Below are 23,882 nucleotides of genomic sequence, written 5' to 3'. Positions count from 1 at the left end.
GCTATGTTTAATGGTGGAGAATGGGAGGGGATAGGGTTTTTTGTGAGGGAAGGAAGGGGGTGGGAATTGTGTCGGGGAAGCGGGAGGGAGGTGGGATCGTGGTGGGGGAACCAGAGGGGGGTAGATTTTGTAGTGGGGAATGGGAGGGGTAGGTTTCGTGGTGGAGGATCGAGCACGGTGAGTGGGTTCCATGGTGGAGGAGCTATCGGAGATGGCAAAGGGCCAAAGGGGGGTCGCCGGAGGTGGTGCAAGGGGTTTATTTAATTAATTAAGTTTAAGAGCTACTAATTAGAATTTAGACGAATAATTAACAGCTTAAGTAGGCTGATTAGTGAAACAGGTAGTAGTTGCTAAAATTAATCAATTTTAGGGTAGTAATAAATGTTTTTTTTAGGGGTAGTAATTCATAATGACCTTTTTTTGAGGTAGTAATTAACAAATTTTCCATTTACATAAATGAAAATCATGCATTATTTCGTCTTTTCTTACTAAATACTTCCTCTATTTTTGTAATTAAATGTGTTTTGTCTTTTGCAATATTCACCTTATCCTGGCTAATGTTTTAGTGATCTATACATATACCTAACAAAAAATATGGCCTCTTAAAATTGTAAGTAATACTTGTTAGAAAAGTCTTAATAGATAATTTATTAATATTTATCCTAAAAAAAGGTCTCAACTAAAAAAGGAAGTGAAAAAAAAGAAGGAAGTAAGTATGGGCCTGTTCTGATTTACTGAAAACAACTGAACTAAACGGATTGGGGCTGAATTGAACTAAACTGAACTGAATACAACTGAATTGTTTATGAGAGAAGGAAATTAGGAACTAAACTTAACTGAAATGAACTGAATTGAATTGATTAGAGCTAAATTGAACTGAAATTAAGAGAACAAGCCTTAAAATGAAAAAAGGAACATTGAGAAACCCTGGTTATAAACTAGGAAAAATTAACAACAAGAAGTCAAACTTTAGGTAGTCTTCCAATATTAAGTTCAACGAACTTTGGTTAATTCAAAAATAAGTCTAAATTTGATATCTATTTTTCATAAATGGGTATTTATATCTATGACCGGTCAAACAGGTCCTCAATTAACTTATAACATAATTAAATCTCAATTAAATAAAAATTAACTTAATTAATAACAATAATATTAAATTTAAATACCAAAATTAATAAATATATTTTTCAGAAATTGAGGTGTCGGGTTAGGTAATTCTAGGTTTGCGGTTGGCGCCAGCTTGGGTGGAGGTTTTTTGGGTCCGATCAACTAAGGTGGGGCTGGGTAGGAGTTTCGCCGAAGAGGGCATGGTTGGGAGTGGGTGGGACTTCGTGAACATGGGTTCATTGGGTGGGGGGTTCGCGGGTCGAGAAAGTATATTTTGGTTCAGGAATGGGTTGGGTGGAGTCACTGACTAGGGTTGGGGGGGGGGGCTGAAAGGGGTTCGCGGGTAGGTGTGGGGGCTGGATGATGTTTTGCCGGCAGGGATAGGGATTGAAGCTTAGTGGTGGCTGGTTAGGGTGGGGGGTGGTCCGATAATTAGGAGGTTGGTTTTTTTTTTCTTTTCATTTATTTTGTTTTTTAAATTAGTTAATTGTGTTATTTAGCTTTTGATTAAGATTTAATTTAATCACACTTTTTTTAAAAAAAAATAATTAAAACAAATCCCATAAATAACGTTTTGACACCTAGAACAATAACCTAATATTAACTCATGTAAGAGGTCATGACTTAATATTTGAAGAGTAATCATAAAGTTTGGCTTATTTTTGAATTAATTAAAGTTGAACTTAATTTTGGAAAGGAAAAATGGAAACTAATAATCCCACCTTTGCCAATTCTGCTCAAAACAATCCCACCTTTTCGAAATCTGGAAACAATCCAACCTTTAACCCTCATCTACTTAAAATAAGCCTTTTCACCTACAACTTGTATAACAGGTTAATTTCTTTTAATCTCTCTCCTTTGTCCATCCTCCACCTCTTTCATGGTTGTTCACCATGAGTCCATGACCACTACCTCACCACAACTTGCGCACCACCTTACAACAACCACCACCTGACCCACCTTACCTCACCTGGTCGGCCCACTACACCCTCCTACCACAAACACCCAACCCACCCTACCTTCTCTCACTTGACCCATACCTCATTGGATCTCGAAACCCAAGCTAACCCACACCGTGCGAACACCAAACCTCACTCAAGGGAACCATGTCTGGGGTGCTCAAACTTCCTGGGAGACATCTTACTTTTGTTTTACCTGCGTTTACATGTGTCACAAACCAATAAGATAAACAACACTAATAACTGTCTAGATAATTATCAAAAGTGTTTAAATTCTTAAGATACACATTAATCATAACATAATCATCAGAAACAAACACGAAAAAAGTTTAATTAGGAATTTTTAAGGGACACATTCATTTTAATTAACCCTTAATAAGACATTCTCATATATTAAGAGGATATTGCAATCATGTGTGAGGGATCCGCTAACAAGATTTTAAAATTTTAGAGTTAAGAGAATGTTCGTCAACGGGAACAAGTGGGTTATGCTATTGTTGATGGAGAAGGAGTGGGGGCTGCTATCGTCGACGGCGACGGAAGTGGTGAGGGCTGCTAGCGTCGAAGGGGAAGGGTGGGGCTTTCCCGGTGGTGCTACTCCGCCAGGGAAGGGGAAGACAATGGGGTCTTTTCAGGTGGGGGTTTTAATTTTTTTATTATTATTTTTTTATTTTTAATTTTTTTTAAAAACCAATTAGAAGGTGACACGTGGCAAGTCACCTTCTAACAAAGGTTACCAATTTCACAAATTGCTAAAATGCTTATTTTGAGCAGATGAGTATTAAAGGTGGGATTGTTTTCAGATTTCAAAAAGGTGGGATTGTTTTCAGATTTCAAAAAGGTGGGATTCTTTTGAGTAGAATTGACAAAGGTGGGATTATTAATTTCCATTTTTCCTTTTTGTTGTTAATTTTTCCATCAAAAGTTCAACTTATTGTTGTTAATTTTTTCCAAATAAATATTGTTAAATTTGAATGATCCCATTTGCAGCCATTTCTCGTTGGATTAAGCTCTGGGATCGTCTTCATCTCGCACCTCCTCATTTGGTATTTCTACTCAATTCTTTCTCTCTTTCTTTCTCGCCTTTTCTTCTTCATAATTACTTGTCTAATTATTTGAAGCTCTTGCATTTATTAATTGATTAGCTGTGCCGATCGACTGTATTGCGTGATTATCACTACAAATTAAGCGTAATTTAACTGGAATATCAGTCTCAAATTTTACTTTGTTTCCACTAATAAAATGATTATTTTCTGCCATTCTCTGCTTTTAATTTGCTTAAATTTCTAATAAACCGTGGTGTTTGATGGATTTGAGTGGATCCATGGCAACTGAATCATTCAAAACAAGTGTCTTTTTCGAATTGTGCACATAGAAATAATAACAGGCCTAATTTTTAATTAATTGACCTACTAACTTTAATTCTTCCCCATATTCTATTTGTTGAAAAACGATATTCTCTTACTGGGAACCATTGGTTTACATTTTTATTATCGGCATGTGGATGTCAACTAGCTTAATTGGTTTACTTGTTAAAGTTTTAGTAGTGGTATTGAATTCGGTTTGCATCATTGCCCTTTGTGGCTCTTCATAGACTAAGCAATTATCTTATTAATATTATTGTAGTAGCAGTTGTGGATGTTAGCTTTTGAATTAGTGAATTCTTTATTAGGTCGTGTGGAGCTCAAGGTTATGGTACTTGTCTGTTTGTGGAGTGTTATTTTAATTGCTGCTTTTTTTTTTTTAGCAAATTAGATGGTGCACTAATGAGGGTAATGAAGCCAGAAATTGGGGTTTTCACTAACAAAATTCCTGGACAGTTACGCGTACAACAATTCATAGGCCTGTTAAAGTATTATCTAAAGGAACTATAGCACATAGAACCAAATTTGTAACTAGCTGTGGGTCTTGTGGAAAATTGACGTATTTTGATTTACATAATTCTGTTCATAACATTATATTTAATGCCGTGTTTGGATAGGAGGAAATGGAAGGAAAAAAAAGGGAAGAGAAATGGAGGGGAACAAACTCTCTTCTTTGGGTAAAGGATTGGGGGAAGGACAGGAAAGGAGATGGAGGAATCCATTTTCCCTCTCTTTAATAAGCATAATCCCTTCAAAATTGGAGAGATTTGGAGAGAAAATACCTTCCCCTCCCTTTCTTTTCCATTCCCGTCCTCCTCGTTCCCTCCCCTTCCTTTCCTTCCTTATTTGCTATCCAATTAAGGCGCAAGTATGTTTGTCTTTCATGTAGTAACAACTGAAGCAGACAATATGATATGGCATAAATCTGCATTGCTAGTTCTTTGAAGTTAATGTGTTTCTGCTTAATAAGATGACTAATCCTTTTTTTTTTCATCTTATTTATAGGCACTCAAATAGTCGCGCAAGTCGCAAGATGTTTTATGCTTAAAGATGTTGTGAAAGTAACCAATGCAACTTACAGTGCTGGAAGACCAAGTAAATTTAGCTTCATTGCCTTCATCTTTCAGGTATGCTGCATAGATTGATCCTCAGTTGAGTTAGTTGCATAGTTTTCTAAAATAAGATATGCTGCATAGATTGATCCTCAGTTGAGTTAGTTGCATAGTTTTCTAAAATAAGATATTATGGTTTTCTTACCTGTGAATAAACTTTATGCTTTCACTCTTAAGGCCCAGTTATGCCTTCACTGGTTGCAGAACTTCCAGTTATATGCATGTATTCACATTGGTATTTTGACCCTCCAGCACCACTTCTCCTTTTGCTGATCAAGGCTTGGGTAGTTAAATTTTGCTAATTGTACATGCATAGATTGAAGGAATTCTGAGCCGTTATCGTTTGATGGAGCAGCCCCTGCCAACCTTGGGTTATGTGCTGCTTTGTTGTTGAGTGAACTAGCTGTTGATTTCTAAACAATCAATTGCCCAAGGTTCCATCTATGAGCCATAGAAGCTGTAACTTTTGAGCTCTGCTTTTGAGTTTTTGCTGATAATATCATATTTGGTGACAGTTTGACTTCTTGTTGTGGCAGGGACCTCAAGTTCAAGTCCATTAAAAGGCTAGACAAGGATGCCAAGATATGCATTCTTAGTGAAATGCAACTCATACCTTAAAAGATTACAGAGGCATGTTTGTTTGTCTGTCTGGCCCTTGATTTCATCTTGCTTTACCTGCTTGTCACAATAATTAATTTGTGGTCATGCAGGACTCTGAGGTTTGTAAACAGCAACACTCGGCCAAGATTAAAGGCAAGGCAATCAATTAACAGTACCCAACCCAATAAACACAAAAATGATGATGTGTTTCTGATATAACCCGTTGGGTTGGTGATGAATGTGACTTAATATGGTATCAGATGAGTGACTTAATGTGGTATCAGATGATAATGTTTTAAGCTCATTACAAGGCTGTCAAGGATGGAACATAAATGCATTTTTGGTGCCGTACAACACATTCATAAAAACATTAAACCCTCAAAGCTATTTAAAGGTATATTTATTATCCTTCTTTCCTAGCCCTTGGTAACATGTTGGTTTGCCTGCAAGTTGCATTATCTAATTTTTGGTCATTGTTCTTACTGAAAATCCATTTACACACACACACACACACACACATTGTTGTTTGGGGGTCATCTAAGTCAACTATCATGGGAATAGTCTTTATTTAACTTACTAAATCTAAAAAGTGGTGTATGATCTTAGAATGACCTGACCTACTTCCTCCGTTTTTATTTGCTTGCAACACACCACTTTGGTACGCACTTTAAGGATATTAGACTAGGTAGGCGGACAAATCAATTGGCAAACCACCAATTATAAGAAAGTGATAAGCTGCTACGCTTTAAATTTTATATTTTAATTCGTCTGTTTACCTAGTCTAATTGCTTTCTTAAATAACATGTCAAAATGGTGTGTTACAAGTTTAAAAGACAGAGGAAGTATTATTTAGGGACTTAGGAATTCAAAATATCCTTTCACATTTTATGTACTATCACGAATAGTTCTCCTTGAAAGAAAATCTCAACTTGCTATTTGCTATAGTATAATAATACCTCTTGGAAAAGATACATGTGACTTGGATTGAAGGAGCCCTCTAGAATCAAGTGAATTCAATATTTCTTGTTACACTAGCTTCTTTTTTATATTACATTTTTGAGAGGCTATTAAGGGTGGAAAAGTATTCCGGTACATTTTGTCACATAAAAGTATTAACAATTAATAACCATTTTGAAGGTCATCTCAAAGCTATGTTGTCATATTCCTTTTTGGTGGTTGACTTCCTATCTTATTTGTTCCATGTAATAATCCATCATTAATCCTTAAATCTCAATTGGTCTACTATTTTTGTATCAATCAATCAATCAATCAATCAAAGCCTTAATCCCAAAAGTGGGGTCGGCTAACATGAACCAAATTTGATTATTCCGTGTAGTCATCAACATAAATCTTTCTCCTCCATCCCTTACGATCCAAAACTTCATCCTCACGTAAATCCATGCACTTCATATCCTTCCTCACTCCTTCCAACCAAGTCATCTTTGGTCTCCCTCTTCCTCGTTTAATCCCTCCATGGTCCCACTCTTCCACTCTTCGCACCGGTGCACCCTCGGGTCTCCGTCTTACATGTCCAAACCAACGCAGACGATTTTCCCTTAGTTTATCTACAATGCCCGCCACACCTACTTTCTTGCGAATAACCTCATTTCTGATTCTATCTCTTAAAGTGTTTCCACACATCCACCTTAACATGCGCATTTCCGTAACCTCCATCTTATTAATATGCTCTTTCTTAGAAGCCCAACATTCTGTACCATAGAGCAACACTGGTCGTATGGCAGTCCTGTAGAATTTTCCCTTCAACTTTAAGGGAATGCTGCGGTCGCATAACACTCCCGTGGCCGCTCTCCATTTAAGCCACCCTGACTTAATCCTGTGAGTCACGTCTTGATCAATGTCACCATTCTTCTGGATGATCGACCCTAGGTACTTAAAACATTTAGCCTAATATTTGAACTAAGTAGTAGTCGTCTACAGCTTTTAATGCATTTAACAAGAATATAGAACATAGAGATATATGAAGACAGAACATAGGACTCACAAAGGCTGATAGTATACATGCTCATATAATTATTGTCAGCCATTAAGAGAATGATATGCATGTAAACTTGTAAACATTTTAAAATTGACTTTCATAGAAGTCAATAGGACCACATACCTCATATACCCTGTGCAAAGCTAATGCAAATTTACTAAAAACCACTTGCTCCACTTGCTGCATAGTGCCTCCCTGTCATAGTTTTTGTCTTCTGCGAAATTTGTTGAAAATTTCCTTTTGGTTCCTGCCAATATCCAATACTTGACTACTTATATTTGACAAAGTCACTAAGACTTTGTCAGCACCATTTCTTGCTTATATACATACTACCATTGTTTATATTCAGAAGTTTCACAAAAAAAAGTTTTTTTCTTACAAACATTGTCTATATTTGGTCTTCATTCATATGAGATATATCAAACCATAATATTGAGGTACAGTCTAGCACATATCATGTTTCTCTTTGTTTAGCGCACCTCCTATTATTGAGGTGTGTGGATTCATGTGCTTATTTTGGTACGGTCTCAATTTAAACTGTTCACATGTATTTTTATTCCTGATGCAACTGTAATCACTGTATTTTATCATAATTCATTTTTTTCTTTTTTCTTTTGATCAGTTAGGAAAAAGAATGTATTTGGCTTTGGTGTGAAAAAGCAAACAGAGTCAACGAAACAAACATGGACAATTAGTGGTACCATTCACTTCACTCAATTATTTCCTTTGTATATTTTCTTTTTCTTAACCATCTGCTTCTATGTTGACTTCTCTTTACTTTGAATGCGTTGCAAAACCACCTAGCTAGAGGTCTTGTTAAATCGACTCTCTCTTTGTCAATGTGAATATTTGATGATTATTAATGTGTAAGAAAATAAAAAGTTGCGTAATTGGATAATTTGGTCTGTTTCTACAAATTGATTTCTTAGTCCGAGGCCATGTAATATCACCTTGTCCTTTTCACCCTTCATTTGGAAGTTAGGAAACCAAGGGTTTATGAATTAGTTCATGGTTTTATTTTGTTACAGAAATCTTTTGCAAAATGGTTAGTTCTAGATCCCTGTCTCAAAATAATAATGCTCAACAGGAGGAAAAATAAAGTGTAGATCAAGATTAAGACTTAAGAGCATGTTTGGTATAGTGTTTTTGAGCAGTGGTAATGGAATCAGTTAACCATTTCCATTACCAATTTTTTTGGCATGAGAGGTGTGGTAATAGGTAATACACTCTATTTCTTAGGGGTAACTATTACCCTCCATCTGTTATACTTTTCCCTACCTATGTTGATAAAAAGTTTTCCTCCTCAATCCTCATTTTTGATAAAAGGGATTTATTTCCATTTGCATACCAAATGACAAATAATGGTAGCAAATGTTTCTCCTTCTTATTTGTTTCCATTCCATTTCCTATTCAATATTCATACCAAACAAGCACTAAGTACATTGCCTCGCTCCATTCAGATTAGGTGACAGTGACACAACATTGCTAGTTTAAAGTAACTTGCATGAACTAGAAATTTGTGCAGAAATTAAGAAAAGAAGAACATGAATTTTGCATTTAAATCTGGAAATAAGATAGTACAAACTTCTGAGAGGCTTGTTCTCTCCCTAGCCAACAATCGAGAGTTTGGAGCTCTCCAAACTCCAAAACTCCAAAGTATTTCCACTCTTTAACAGTATTTAGCACGGTTCTTTCTCTCTTTAACTAGCTCTATTATAGACCTCTCCCTCTAACTATCTTGCCCCACAAGATACTCCTAGTAGAATTATATTTGAATACCTATAAGGCCCTCCCCCCTAGTTTGGTTCATCACAATAGGCATAGCTCTATAAAAGTGACTATTCCTTGCAAACAGTAGATTATATAATAGCTTGGTACAATTTCTTATGTTTTTGGCATGATTCTTGTGTATCCAGACAAAGATGTTCACTACAAGTCTCCAATTACGCCAAGATCCGTGCTGAACAAGAATGGCAGAGGTAGTTTCTTCTGCTATTGGATTATTGTATCCACTGATACATGCAGAGGTGTCTTTAATCTATGGTCTGCGAGGTGAAGTAGCTGCTATACATGATGAGCTGAGCAGCATCAAACTTTTACTTAAGAATGCAGAAGAGAGAGCAGATGAAAATGACTCGGTGAAAGAGTGGGTGAGACAAGTAAGAACGTTGGCTCATGAAATAGAAGATGTCATTGAGGAGTATAATATTTTATCAAAAGGAAATGAATTTTTTGGTAAGGTCAAGAAGATCGTGCCACTTAACAAGCGAACCATTGCAAAAACCATTGAGTCCTTGCGCAAAAAGGCAGTTGATATTGGTCAGAGGAAGACAAACTATAGGTTCGATAGTGCCATCCAGCAAGCCGGACATTTTTGTAACTTTGGAGGCAGTACACATCAATCAACAATACTTTCCATGGGTATGATTGAGGAATCTGAACTGGTGGGTGCTGCAACTGTTAAAGAAGACTTAATTGGTTTGCTAGGTTTGCAGGAATTTGAGGATTCAAGAATCTCTATAATAGCAGTGACTGGTATGAGAGGCCTTGGAAAGACAACAGTTGTTGGTAGTGTTTATAATGATGAACTGGTGAAAGACTACTTTCCCATTCGTGCATGGGTCCCTGTATCCCAACCATACAACCATGTTGGCGTACTAAGGAGCATGTTAAAGCAGTTCTATGAATCCCCTAGTGAGCTCGAGCAATTTGGGGAAAGCAGTTGTTATGACAGTGATGCAAGCAACTCAACAATTTATTCTATTCTTGAAGGAATTAACTCCATGGAAGAAAGATCCTTGCTATGTCGATTAAAAAAGTTTTTGTCGGAGAAGAGGTACTTATACTTACTACTCTCTAGTTACATGTTTTAAATACTTTGTCTACCTTGAAAAAAAGTTGGTATTATACCTACAAGTACAACTATACTCCCTCTGTTTTTATTTTTTATTTTTTATTATATATATATATATATATATATATATATATATATATATATATATATATATATATATATATATATATATATATATATATATATATATATATATATATATATATATATATGCATAACTGATGATGTGTGGAATTTACTAAAGTGACCATGAATGCATGTGATAGAGAGTAGATTTTTTACATCATTTAAGTAGGACCATAGAAGAGAGGAAATGATACAATATTTTGAGTGGGATTTTAGGAAAAAAAAAAATTAAAAAAGACCCCAAAAGTAGCAAGTGATGCAGATAAACAAATAATATTTTTTTTCTATTTTTGTGTGTACCCACTTATTATAGACTCTTGTTTCTAGAAAGTGTTAGATGATTAATGCGGAACAAATCAATGAAAAATAAGAACGAGAAAAGCAATAAAGGAGATAAACAAAGAACACAAGGATTTACGTGGTTCGGTCAAAATAGACCTATATCCACGGGTGGGGGATTCGAGAGCTTCTTTACTATTCCGTATAATGGAGAAAGAACGAGATAATAATACAAGGAGTCATAGATCTAATGGCTCAAAAGGTATGATCAAATTTGGTTTCAAAAAAAAAAGGTATGATCAAATTAATCAATTAAAGGGTCCTTTTATAACAAAAGGAAACCCTAATAAAAAACCCTAAATTGTTTCCCAAGTATACTCAAATAGCCGTCATAGAAAATATATAATTTTAGGAAATTATCCCTAAAATTATTAAGCTAAAACCGGACCAGAAAAACGCTCAACTCGTCCAGGCATGGACGTGCCCCCTTTGGGAACAGACGTGCTATCACTTCGTCAGATCGTTCCAGCTTCGTCAAGTCTTCGTAAAACGGGCATAACTTTTATTTTCTTTTTGGAATCGGGCATATGACCTATCGTTGGAAAGGGCTTGAACCAAGCTATCACCTCAAAATCACTTATAGTTTGAGAGATATCTGTATTCAAAGTCAGCCCTACTAGAGATCGAGTCACAATTTAATAGAAAGGGTGTATAAGGCATTAGAGTTTTTTTTTTTTTTTTTGGTGTTCACCCGGTTCACCCTTTGGGCTAATCCGGATTCGGAGATCAGTTTTGGGTGGTTAGGTTCCAGTCCCCTCTCGATTGTTGTTGCGGGGGATCGAACACGAGTCATCCTTACCAAGTGTAGTCCCAATCACCACTACACTAACAACCAATTGGTAGGTGTATAAGGCATTAGTGGTGGTAAAATGATAGGTGGGTGAAAAAAAGTACATAAAATAGGACAGATATTGTGAAAAGGTGTAAATATTATGGGGAAAAGGGGTGAGAAATTGAGAATGTGAGATGGTAAAATGTGTTTATAAAGATAAAATAAAGTAGAATCGTGTAGGATAAATAACCTTAATGTTTACCGAGCACATTTAGAAAAGAAAAGATTGCTTATAAAAGTAAAACATGCTGTATCAATCTTTCAATGCCTTTGAAAGGTTGCCCAATCTTAAAAGTCATGAAGAGTAAAACCACTAATTTAGGGTTTGTTTGTTATCGGTTTTTATTTTCTGCTTCATTCCTTTTTTTTTTTTTTTTGGAAAAATAAATACAAAAATATGGTAATTAGTTCCACAATTTGGTTGTCATTTTTTAAAATCAACACGATTAGTATAAGTATGACTAGTTTTAAGTTTAAAATACAACTTATCTTACATAATACAACTATTGATTAAAATCTAAAAACCAATAAATGGAAACTGACAATGATACCAAACGAGCTCTTAGTTACCAACTCATTTATGTTAATTCGTTAACTGGCCTAACATTTGTCTTGAGACTGGGCAAGCCTGGCAAGAGTGGCAACATGTGCATTAAAACCTTGAAAGACTATCTAAAATCATAAATAAAATTTCCCATGATATGTTCCTCTTTGAAATTTTTTCTCTTAGGTACTTGGTTGTTTTCGATGACGTCCAAGATGAAGAGTTGGCCACTTATGTCAAAATGGCATTGCCATTTTTTGATAATAAAGCTAGCAAAATACTAATCACCACACGCTACGAGAATGTGGCCCATACATGGGCTGAAGGGTCTAATCAGGGCCTATACAAACTCAAGCCCTTACCATCAGTGGAAGCATGGAAACTGTTTTGCAAGAGGGCATTCAAAAACAATGATGGAAATAGCTGTCCATTTTTGGATTGCCAAGCACAGGAAATCGTCAAAAGATGTGAAGGAATGCCACTCATTATTTCGGAAATGGGGCGCTTTCTATCTACCAAATTAGATGACTTGGAAGAATGGAAGAAGAAGAGTGAAAGCCCTGGATTTTGCCTACGACAAGATCATCCAGGAATTTACAAACACTTAATCCGCAGCAGCTATTATGATTTGCCCCATTACCTGAAGCCTTGCTTTTTGTACTTTGGTCTATTTCCAGAAGGTTGTCTCATTGGGCAGGCGAGAGTCATTCGATTATGGATAGCAGAAGGATTTATCATTGTTGAGGGAGGAAATGGAGGATCTGCCAACCTAACTCCTGAAGAACTTGCAGAAAAGTACATAAAACAACTTGTTGACATGAATTTGGTTGAAGAATGCACAGATGCTACTGGAAGATCTAAAAACTTACGAGTCCCCATAATATTGCATGGGATTATCCTTTCCAAAATAACAGAGTTGGGATTTTGTCAAACTCCTTCAGAGAAGAATAATTCTGCTAGTACTGAAGAATTTGTTAAGCCTCGTCGCTTGTCCATTCACATGGACCATAGCTTTCATGATGCAGACCATCAAGTCATGCAGAATATTACCAAAACCAAGTCCAGCATTCGGTCTCTCCTTTATGCAAAAATGTATGTACAGCCTGCAGTGTCAACAAATTTATTTTCGAAAAACTTTCTTCTATTGAAAGTTCTCGACTTTAGTAATGCTCTCATATATAATCTTCCTAATGAAGTGGGGGAGCTACTTAACTTGCATTATTTATGCTTGATAAATACGCAAGTGAGTAGACTTCCGAGCTCCTTAGGTAAGCTTCAATATCTCCAAACATTGGATTTGAAACAAACATTAATTTCTGAGCTTCCTGCTGATCTTAACAAACTCCACAAGCTACGCCATCTACTTACATATTGCTATAAGTATGATCCTGCTTATAGCCTCCACACCCAGAAATTGACAGGGGTGAAATTACCAGAAAAAGCATTGGAGAATTGTGGGGAATTACAGAAGCTAGCATTTGTTGATGTGGGGCATAGAAGTATGGCGGTCAAGGAGCTAAGAAATTTGAGGCAATTGAGAAGACTAGGAATCACGGAGCTCAAGTTTGAAGACGGGAAAGATCTTTGTGCAGCAATTGAAGAGATGAAATGCCTTCAGACATTCAGTGTATACTCAAAAAACTTGAGTGAATTAATTGATTTAGATCATTTTCAATCGCCTCAGTTGACACTAAAACGCCTCTACCTGAATGGACCCTTGAAGTCGTGTTGCACTGGCTGGATCTTAGAGCTTCATAGTCTAGTGAAAATCCGCCTGAGGTGGTCACGTTTAGAAGTTGATCCTCTTCCTCTTTTAGAAACATTGCCAAATCTAGTGGAACTTCAAATGTTAGAAGCATATAATGGTGACAACTTAATATTTGTAAATGGAGGGTTCATGAAGCTTAAGATATTGCATCTTCTTGATCTGTGCAACCTGAAGTCCTTGTCTATATGCAAAGGTGCACTGCCGCTTCTTCAGCTAATGGCTATTGGTGAAAGCCCGAAACTGCAGGTGCCACTGGGAATCAAGCATCTCTCGAAGCTGGAAACTCTCAATTTATTTAATATGCCACTTGATTTTGCTGATAGCCTTCAACGCAATGGGAAATATCATTTCATAGTCAAGCATGTGCCTAATGTCTTACTTCAGAAGAGAGACGACCAAGGAAACTGGCAAACTTTCTTCCTCCAATGATCAAGTCATGCAGAAGCAGAATGCAGGTACTAATACGAAATTCTATATAATTCTAAATCTAGCAATGAACTTGCATTGAAACTTTAGTTCAACGCGGCTGACTGTTTAATTTATGAATAGCACGTAAATGATGTATTTAATGTCTACAGATGAAATCTAGTTCACTCACTAATTGCATCTTTTTATTTTGATATATATACTGCAAGAACTGTATTGTCGCATTCTGTTTGTTGGATTCTTTGTTTCCCTCGTATTAAACATTGCCTTTGAATTTCTTAAAAGCAGATCAGCCATCGATCCGGTGTAGATATCTGGATGCTTTTCATAAGAATTACTGTACTACCTAACATACAGAAGAAAACTGTGCAAAAGGTACAAAAATTATTTAAATTTCTGAATGAATTAAGATGCAGAATTACATTTATTGATTAATCTCATGTAATACATCGTTGTTCTTGATTACATCAGATAATAATGCTCTAATTGACAGTTTTTAATTCAAGATCATAAACCCTAATTGTCTAATTCAAATAATGAATTAGGTGAAATCAGAGTTTCGACATAGCTGATGGAATTGACAAAATCATCACCTCTTTTGTGTGGTACAGTATATTTATTATTGACTTGAACATATTTCAATGTATTTTGAGTTGCATCAAGAATAAGCATAAAATCCATATTGGTTCTCTTCTTTTCCGATCATAACCCTAGCATGAGCAGTAATCTTAAGCAACCGATGTTCGTCTCCCAGATACTGCCAGTCTCCTCTATGCCTAAACAATCTCTTCCACGACTCGTGTCGTCCCTGGTTATCATACCCCTCCAACATCCAAACTTCAACACATGTTGGAGTCTTAGTATACTTGATAGTTTGGCAAACACATAACTTGTTGCGTCTTGTGATTCCAACACATGCATATACTCTTCCCCTGCTTCCTTTCCTGATCTTCTGCGTCAGATTGTCTGTTCTCTCAAATACTTCATCAACCAAATCAAATTTAAGTACGAAATAAATATTACCAAAGCAGCGAGGACCAACAATCCAATGTAATTTCTCATTTAATTGAACTGCCTCCTGTATTTTAGGACATGATCTCAAATAATAACCATAAGGTTTATAGTTAATTTCATTAGATGTTAGTGATGATCCTTTCACAACAACATCGAAATCTAATAATTTCCATTGTTTCTTCTTAAACGAGTAAACGTATATGATAGATTCTAACCCCCTCCTACCATTAACCATAGTTACCCGGCCTACCACCAACATGATCTTATAATCATTTATCGAGGGGGCAAACCCAAACCCGGATCTAAAAATCGTTAAATTTGCCGACGGGTCTTGGGTCATGGACGGCGAGTGGAACATACGTACGCCAGAGAATGCGTCGGATCATTCTGTAAGTTTTTTTTTTTATTTTCGGTAATTAGGACATCCGCCTAAAATTTCCGGATGTCCTAGGTACATCCGCCTAAAATTTCCGGATGTACCAAGGAACATCCGGAAATTTCAAGCGGATGTACCTAGGGACATCCGGAAATTTTAGGCGGATGTCCCCATAATTTTTTTTTTTTTTTTTAAGTACGTTTATTAAGTTTTTTTTTTATGTATTTTTTTTTCGTGGTCTTGTGATTATTGTTGTGATTTAGTATTTGATAATTAATGTAATTTTGTTGTATTAATATGATTATTAGTAATATGTTTATTTTTTGTTTTGTTTCATTATTATTATTATTATTATTATTATTATTATTATTATTATTATTATTATTATTATTAGTAATATGTTGATATTGTTGTTGTAGTTGATATTATTGTTGTTGTTGTAGTTGATATTATTATTGTTGTTGTTGCTGTTATTTTTATTGTTGTTGTTGTTGTTGATATTGTTATTATTAATTAGTAGAAATATAATATTAATATTAATATTAATATTATTAATATTGTTATTATTAATTAGTAGAAATATAATTTTAATATTAATATTATTATTATTATTATTATTATTATTGTTATTGTTATTATTATTATTATTTATTTATTAATTAACGTTATGGTCTTATAAATTGTTTTGTAGTTGTTGTTATAATTTTTTATTATCATTAATATTGTTATTGTTTTGTATTTGTTGTTATTATTATTAGTATTGTTATTAGTATTGTTATTATTATTATTACTATTGTTATTATTATTGTTATTAGTATTGTTATTATTATTAGTATTGTTATTAGTATTGTCCTACTCAAACAGCGTAAAACACTACGCTCCTGCTCCATCCAGATATACCGTGCCACGTGACCGCCAAAACTAGGGATAACTGACCCATCCTCAGGCCCACCCGGCATCGGTTCCTGCACTAACCATGCCTCTGCACAGCTGGAAGTAGGCTGACTCGACCCACTACCAACAAATCTCCCAAACTGACCCCTATATACCATATGGAAATCCTGAGGGTCCTGTTCTTCATCCCAGTCACCAGCATGACTAGCCGAACATTCGTCTTCCTCGTCAGATATGGGTGCTCCACTTGCAGAGTACAAGGGCCGACTACTACCAGACTGTTGGTCTCTCGACCAACCACTAGTAGACCTGTATTGCTGCTGCTCGGGCTGAACCGGTGAAGATCGAGATGTCTGTCTCCTAACAGACGCATTCAGACGTCGTGATATTGCATGTCGAGCACCAGAACCCTCGATCTACATAAAATTAAAAAATAATCCGATTTTAGTAATAACAATAACCATAATAACCATAATAACAATAACAACAATAATAATAACAACAACAACAAAAACAACAACAAATACAAATTAACAACAACAAATATAACCTTAACAACAAAAATAACTAACAACAACAACAACAACAACAACAACAAATACAAATTAACAACAACAATAACCATAATAACACTAATATCAACAACTATAATACTAATCATAATTAAAAATATTAATAATAGTACTACTAATAACACTAATAATAATATTATTATAACAACAACAACAACAACAACAAAAAAAAAAAAAAATTAAACAACAACAATAACCATAAAAACCCTAATATCAAATTAGTTTAATAATAATACTAATCGTATTTTTAAAAATAATAACACTAATAATAATAATAATAATAATAATAATAATAATAACAATAATAATAATAATAATAATATCATCAATAATAATAACAACAATAATAATAATAATACTAACCATAACACTTCAAAATAACAACAAAAATAACAAAATCCAAAAAAAAAAAAAACAAATTAACAACAACAACAATAACCTTAACATTAATAATAAAAACCTAATATCAACAAAATAATAAAAATTATCACATTTTTAAAAATATAATAAGCACAATAATAACAACAACAATAATAATAATACCAACAATAATCACCATAACACTTCAAAATAACAAAAAAAAAAAAACAAAATCCGAAAAAAAAAAAAAATTAACAATTTTATTAACGGGCCAAAAAAAAAAAAAAAAAAAAAAAAAAATTGGAACTTCCGCCCAAAATTTCCGGAAGTTCCTTGGAGGATCCGCCTGGAATTTCCGGATCCTCCATGGAACATCCGGAAATTCTGGGCGGAAGTTCCTGGGATCCGAAAATAAAAAAATAAAAAAAACCTCGTCTCCACCATCGCCGCCGCCGAAGGTCCTCCCTCCGAATCTCAGCCTAATCCGCCTCGAATCACCCATTTTCTTTTGTGTTTATGATGATTGTTGTTTTTTTAAAAAATGAAGAACAATTTTGGAATTTTTTTTTTTTTTAAAAAAAAAAAATGTTTTAGAGAGTTAGAGAGTAAGAGAGTAAGAGAGTTAGAGAGAGAAGTAAAGAAGTGAGAAATGTTGGTCGGGAAGGAAAAAACCGTATTTATATATTAGGGGTAAAATTGGAATTTCAAGAAAAAAAGGGAGCGTTACCCGGTAAAATGGGAGCGACAAATAACAACACCCCATGAATAACAGATGCGAAACTTTTTTGTTTTCTACTCAAGGATTTATATCTTGTATTTTGGCGCTAATCCACCACGCTGGCATATGAAACTCTAGGACCACAAAGATGGTGATTTTTTTTGAGTTTAAGACAACATGTGAACAAAGGAAATACATATATACTGTCAAATATGGGTCTGACCGCACCTGCAAACCAAGAGAGAGAGTCCATTTCACAAGTCCAAAAAAGGTTTCATTCCAAAACCATATGGCAATAGGAGGTTTGGCCCCTTAGCCTTATACACTAATAGGGTCATTTCCGACGGAAAAATTCTGTCGGATACCTTGAAATCCGTCGGAAAAGGGGTTTCCGACGAAATTCCATCGAAAGTGGTTGTCGGAAACGGCATGGTAGGAAAACCGACGGAATTTTCCGTCGTAACATATTTTCCGGCACCGGATAAATCCGTCGGAAATTTCCGACGGAATAGTAAACTAGGTCGGAAACTTCCGACGGGAATTCCGTCGAAAAGCTATTTTATGCAATAAAAAAAAAACGCCGCGCCACCACTGGCACGGCGTTTCACCACCCACACCAAAGTTGTCAACCCCATCCCAACACAAAACCACCCCACCCGACCCTAACCCTCCACGCCCCCCCTTAACCCACCACAGCCACCACGCACTACCTAACCCACCACAGCCACCACGCACCACCTCACACAACCAGGCCCATCAATCAGATCTATCACAACCCGAAAAAAAAACACAAACCATAACAAACCCCAGATCCCCAGCCACCCCAAACCCTAGCCGACCACCGAATCCCACCAATTTCGGCCAAACCCTAACCACAAAACGCAAACAGAAAACTTAACACCACCACCACCACGTACCCACCCACCACGACTTCCTTCTTCTCGTCGGAAAACCCAAAAATTATTAAAAAAAAACATATACATACCTGAAAACTTGAATTTGTTTCGAAATTAACCTCGAACTTGGTTTAATAAGGCCAAATTCGACCACGAAAACACTAGATCTAGTATTTTCATGGTCGAATTTCACCTTAAAAACCATTAATTAGTTTTAAACCCACCACCATTGTGAGAAGAGAAGGGGGAGGAGGAGAGGAGATATAAAGAGAAGGTGAGAAGGCGGAAGAGGAGAGGAGAGAAGGGGAGTCAGAAGAGAGGGGAGGAGGAGAGGAGAGATAAAGAGAATATGAGAGGAGAGAAGGGAGGCGGATGAGAGAGAGAGAGAGGTGAAATGAAATGGGGTGGGGGGGGGGGAGTCCCGCCGTTTTAATTAGGGTTTTTTTTTTATTATTTTACTAAAATCCGTCGAAAAGGCTTTAAATTCCGTCGCAAATTTCCAACGGAATTAATTGCGATTGGAAATTTCTGACGGATTTTTAATCCGTCGGAAGATATACCACTTCCGACGGATTTTTCGTCGTAAATGGTATATTTTCCGACGGATTAAAAATCCGTTGAAAATTTCCTATGGATTAAAAAATCCGTCGGAAATTTCATACTTTCTGACTGATTTCCGTATCCGTAGAAAAGATTCATTCGGAATTGGGCTGTTTTCTAGTAGTGATAAAGTGTGTGACTCTCTCTTCTAAACCAATGTGGGACACTTACATATGGTGATACTTTTGGAGGTTTATTCTTCAACATATACAAAGTACGTTAGTATATACTACTATATATTTATCATTGTAAGTGCCTTAAAATGGTGGTAAAACTTGGATACGATTTTACAATTACAATATCTAGTTAAACCAAAAAAAATAGGGCAACTTAAAATCAATGGTCAAGTTTTTAAAGATGATAGACATAACTCATTAGCATAATAATTGTATTCCACAAAAGCACCCTAGTTAGTACTTTTCCTTTTTTTTTTTTTAATGTGACAACACTATATACATTATACTTTTGAATATATATGATGAGATGAATCTTATAATTTTTAAAATATATGATGTGATGAATTTAATAATTTCTACCGTGGCAGTTTTTTTTTTTTTTTTTTTTTAAATATTTGTGCGTGGTATAAAACGCAAACAGTAATCAAAAATAGAATTTGTGAATATGGTCAATACTCAATAGTTCGATATGTATTAACTAAAAAGGAATGGAGGAAATGCATTGTTTACTAATATACTGATTCATGTGCATTCAGGTGTTTTTATTAACTACAAATAAATACCCTTAGAAATAAAACCGAACAAGAATGGCGGATATATACAGTACAGTTGAATTCACTATCCAACTATTGTTACCTTTTATAAAAGAAGAAGTGTCCTTAATATGTGGTTTGCAAGACCAAGTAAAAGATATCCGCAATGAGCTGAATAGTATGCTAGCATTTCTGAGGGACGCGGATAAGAGAGCCGAGGAAAATGAGACTGGAAAAGAATGGGTGAAACAAGTAAGAACATTGGCTCATGACATAGAAGATGTCACTGAAGCATATAAGCTTTTCCAAAAAGAAAATGCATTTGGTAAGGCGATGCAGCTTATGTCATTGAAAGTACGAAACATTGCCTCTACCATTGAGTCATTGTGCAAAAGGGCAAAACAACTCGGTAAGAGAAAAGACCTCTACTTCATCAGGAATAATGGTGATGTTGTTCAGCAGGAGCATGACTGCATCCAAATCCAAGGAACATTTTCTGTATGCACAGCCCAGGAATCTGAATTGGTGGGTGCTGAAACCGCCAAACAAGATTTAATCGAAAAGCTAGGCTTACTGGAGATTGATGAGGATTCGAAGCTATCTAGAATGATAGCTGTTACTGGTAGTAGAGGGCTCGGAAAGACAACAGTTGTTTGCAGTGTTTATAATGATGGAACTGTGAAAAAACACTTCCCTATCCGTGCATGGGTTAATGTAGTCCAACGATACAACCATGTTGATGTACTAAAAAGCATAATCAAGCAATTCTATAAGGCAGCTGATGAACACATCGATATACTTCATAATGGAAGGCTGAACAAGGACCGGATTGGCTCCATGGATGTGGTGTCCTTAGAGAATCTTATAAGAAGCTATCTCAAGGAGAAGAGGTATCATACATCCTTGATTTCATTAATGTTATATTAGCAACTACTTTACATTATCTACCTTAATATTTTTTTTAAGATTCACTTTTGTCCGACCCTTAGGTACATGGTTGTTATTGATAACGTTCAAAATCATGACGAGGACAGAGAGCTGGCAAATTACATCAAAAGGTTGTTACCAACTGATAATAACAAAGGCAGCAAAATAATAATGACCACACATAACGAGTGTGTGGCCCATGCTTGGCTTGATGGCTCTGATCATGGTTTATACAAACTCAAGCCTTTAGAACCAGCAAAGGCGTGGGAGTTGTTCTGCAAGAAGGCATTTCAAAACCGTGAAGGAGAGTGCCCCTCATGGTTCCACGATATGGCTCGTGACATTGTCAATAAATGTGAAGGAGTGCCACTCATTGTTTTAGAAATGGGGCGTTTTATGTCTTTCAAGTCAAAGGACCTGCATGAATGGAAAAAAGTGCAACAAGACCTCGGATTTTTCCTGAAACAAGATCTCACGGGACTTCAGAACATCCTGAGTCACAGTTATCACAGTTTGCTCAGTCACCTGAAGCCTTGTTTCCTGTACTTAGGTTTGTTTCCTAAAGGCTATACTGTTGATCGAATGCGACTTATTAGATTATGGATAGCTGAAGGGTTTATTGTTAAACACTCTAGCAGCAACTTGACACTTGAAGAAGTCGCTGAAGAATACATTGATAATCTTATTTGTATGAGCTTAGTTGAAGTCGAGTATGCAGATGGTACAGACAAACCTCAGACACTACGAGTCCATGATTTTCTGCATGAGATAATCCTTTCTAAGGTGAAGGAACTGGATTTTTGTCATACTCTTCCAGAAAATAATTCCAACACTATTGATTTATGTGTAGTGCCTCGACGCTTGTCCATCAACATAAATCCAGCAAAGGAGATTATTATTGGAAGCAAGTCGAACACCCGGTCCATCCTGCTAGTTACAGATAATTCAAGTGCACCGGTGAAGATATGGCCCAAGGGGTTACCTAAAGCATTAAAAAAGAATCGCCTGCTCAAAGTTGTTGATTTATGTAATGCTCCAATTGATGAACTTCCAAAGGAAGTGGGGAAGTTACTTAACTTGCAGTATTTAAGCCTGAGAAATACACGAGTTAAGAAGATTCCAAGCTCTATTGGTAAGCTTCAAGATCTCCAAACATTGGATTTGAAACAAACTCCCATTCGTGAGCTTCCTGCTGAAATCAACGAGCTCCACAAGCTATGTCATCTTCTTACATATTGCTACGAGTTTGATCTTGCTTTTAGTCGTCACTCAGGGAAAATAACAGGAGTGAAGATACCAAATGGGGCATTGGAGAAATTTGAGGAGCTACAGAAGCTGGCATTTGTTGATGTGGAGCATACAAGTATTGTGATCAAGGAGCTAAGAAATTTGAGGCAGTTGAGAAAGTTGGGAATCGTGGGACTTAAATTGGAACATGGGAAAGATCTTTGTTCGAACAGATGAAATGCCTTGAGTCATTCAGTGCGTATTCAAAAAATAAGACTGAACGGATGGATTTAAACCATTTGCAGTCTCCACCCTCAACACTCAAACGCCTCTATCTGAATGGACCGCTGCAGTCGTGTTTCAATGTCTGGATCTTAAAGCTCCATAGTCTAGTGAAACTCCGCCTGAGGTGGTCATCTTTGGAAGATGACCCTCTCGATATCCTTGGAGAATTGCCAAATCTAGTGGAACTTCAAATGTTAGAAGCATATAACGGTGACATGTTGGAATTTAAAGATGGAGGGTTCAAGAAGCTTAAAACACTGAATCTTCTTGATCTGCGTAACCTCAAGTCCCTGTCTATATGCAAAGGTGCTCTGCCTCTGCTTCAGCTAATGGCTATCGGTGAAAGCCCGAATCTGGAGGTGCCATCGGGAATAAAGTATCTCTCGAAGCTCGAAACACTCAATCTATTTGATATGCCACTTGGTTTTGCTCGTAACCTTCAACAACCCAATGGAATATATCATTCCATAGTTGGGCATGTGCCTAATGTCTTGCTTCAGAAGCTCAACAACCAAGGAATATGGTATCCTGTGTTCCTCTAATGTTCAAGTCATGCAGAAACAGGTACTAAAACCAAATTCTATTTACCAAATAACTTGCATTGAAACTTTTATCCAACTCATCTGATTGTTTATAAATTCCACGTAAATAATGATTTAAGTAATGCCTACAAATGATTTATAGTTCACTCACCATTCCACCATCTATTGCATCTTTTCATTTACACATACTGTTGCATTTTGTGTAGGCATTAGCTAAACTTGTGTGCTTTCATTAGTCTGCCGCCCCTGCCTTTCTTAGGTACGTGTGTCGTGTGTGCATTTGTTTAAGTATAAGCGATTACATACTAGAGAAGGTGATATCACTCTGTGTAAACCCGTATGTAAATGCATAATTGCAGGTGAAAGTGCCCAAGGCACTTCTTATAAACTGGAAGTCAAGACAGTATCGATAAGGATGCTTTCCCTTCGCAAACAGCTAGCCAGTAGCCATCATCGACCATCAATAGCATTGCTCTTTTTTAATTCATATCAGTTATATGTTTCTATTTAAACTTGTGATTGCTCTAGTACAGTGTGTACCTCTCAATTGTATATCACATATGTTTTGCATTTTATTCTTCTCAAGCTTTGTCGATCGACAAAGGAACTAGCATCAATTTATTGTTGTATGAGAATAATAAAAATTATTCACTTGTTCTTCAAAATGTTCTTACCATATTACTTGCGCACTGGAAATACATTAGCTAATTATATACTTACTCCATTCTTTTTTAC

The 23,882-nt window shown here is 36.0% G+C and overlaps 1 protein-coding gene and 1 pseudogene across 3 annotated transcripts; both read left to right on the top strand.

Annotated features, from left to right (window-relative positions):
* Positions 1-2,538: 2,538 nt before the first annotated feature.
* LOC145577005 (disease resistance protein RPM1-like) lies at positions 2,539-14,443 on the top strand. 2 transcript variants are annotated; one of them, XM_081634703.1, is made up of 9 exons: positions 2,539-3,112; positions 4,436-4,557; positions 4,859-4,976; positions 5,079-5,172; positions 5,253-5,536; positions 7,761-7,835; positions 9,055-9,974; positions 12,020-14,056; positions 14,316-14,443. In XM_081634703.1, the coding sequence occupies exons 7-8, from the start codon at positions 9,109-9,111 to the stop codon at positions 14,028-14,030; spliced, it is 2,877 nt and encodes a 958-aa protein (XP_081490829.1). In that variant the 5' UTR covers positions 2,539-3,112; positions 4,436-4,557; positions 4,859-4,976; positions 5,079-5,172; positions 5,253-5,536; positions 7,761-7,835; positions 9,055-9,108; the 3' UTR covers positions 14,031-14,056; positions 14,316-14,443. The 2 variants fall into 2 exon arrangements, with proteins under 2 accessions (XP_081490829.1, XP_081490830.1); XM_081634704.1 differs by lacking the exon at positions 4,859-4,976.
* A 5,728-nt stretch (positions 14,444-20,171) lies between these two features.
* Positions 20,172-23,836, top strand: LOC145577004 (disease resistance protein RPM1-like; annotated as a pseudogene). Its single transcript, XR_014098590.1, has 3 exons — positions 20,172-21,056; positions 21,156-23,169; positions 23,507-23,836. The product of XR_014098590.1 is annotated as a disease resistance protein RPM1-like (transcript).
* Positions 23,837-23,882: the final 46 nt, after the last annotated feature.

The sequence above is a fragment of the Chenopodium album genome, chromosome 13, assembly GCF_948465745.1.
Source record: "Chenopodium album chromosome 13, dcCheAlbu1.1, whole genome shotgun sequence".
Lineage (NCBI taxonomy): Eukaryota > Viridiplantae > Streptophyta > Magnoliopsida > Caryophyllales > Amaranthaceae > Chenopodium > Chenopodium album.
Note: the sequence above shows the minus strand (reverse complement) of the source record. Positions and strands in the feature narration are given on the sequence as shown.

Excerpts from the sequence above, each read along its gene's own strand:
- LOC145577005 (XM_081634704.1), top strand. The coding sequence starts at position 9,109 with ATGGCAGAGGTAGTTTCTTCTGCTATTGGATTATTGTATCCACTGATA. Across the intron at positions 9,975-12,019 it reads AAGTTTTTGTCGGAGAAGAG|GTACTTGGTTGTTTTCGATG; the intron begins GTACTTATACTT and ends TTTTTCTCTTAG.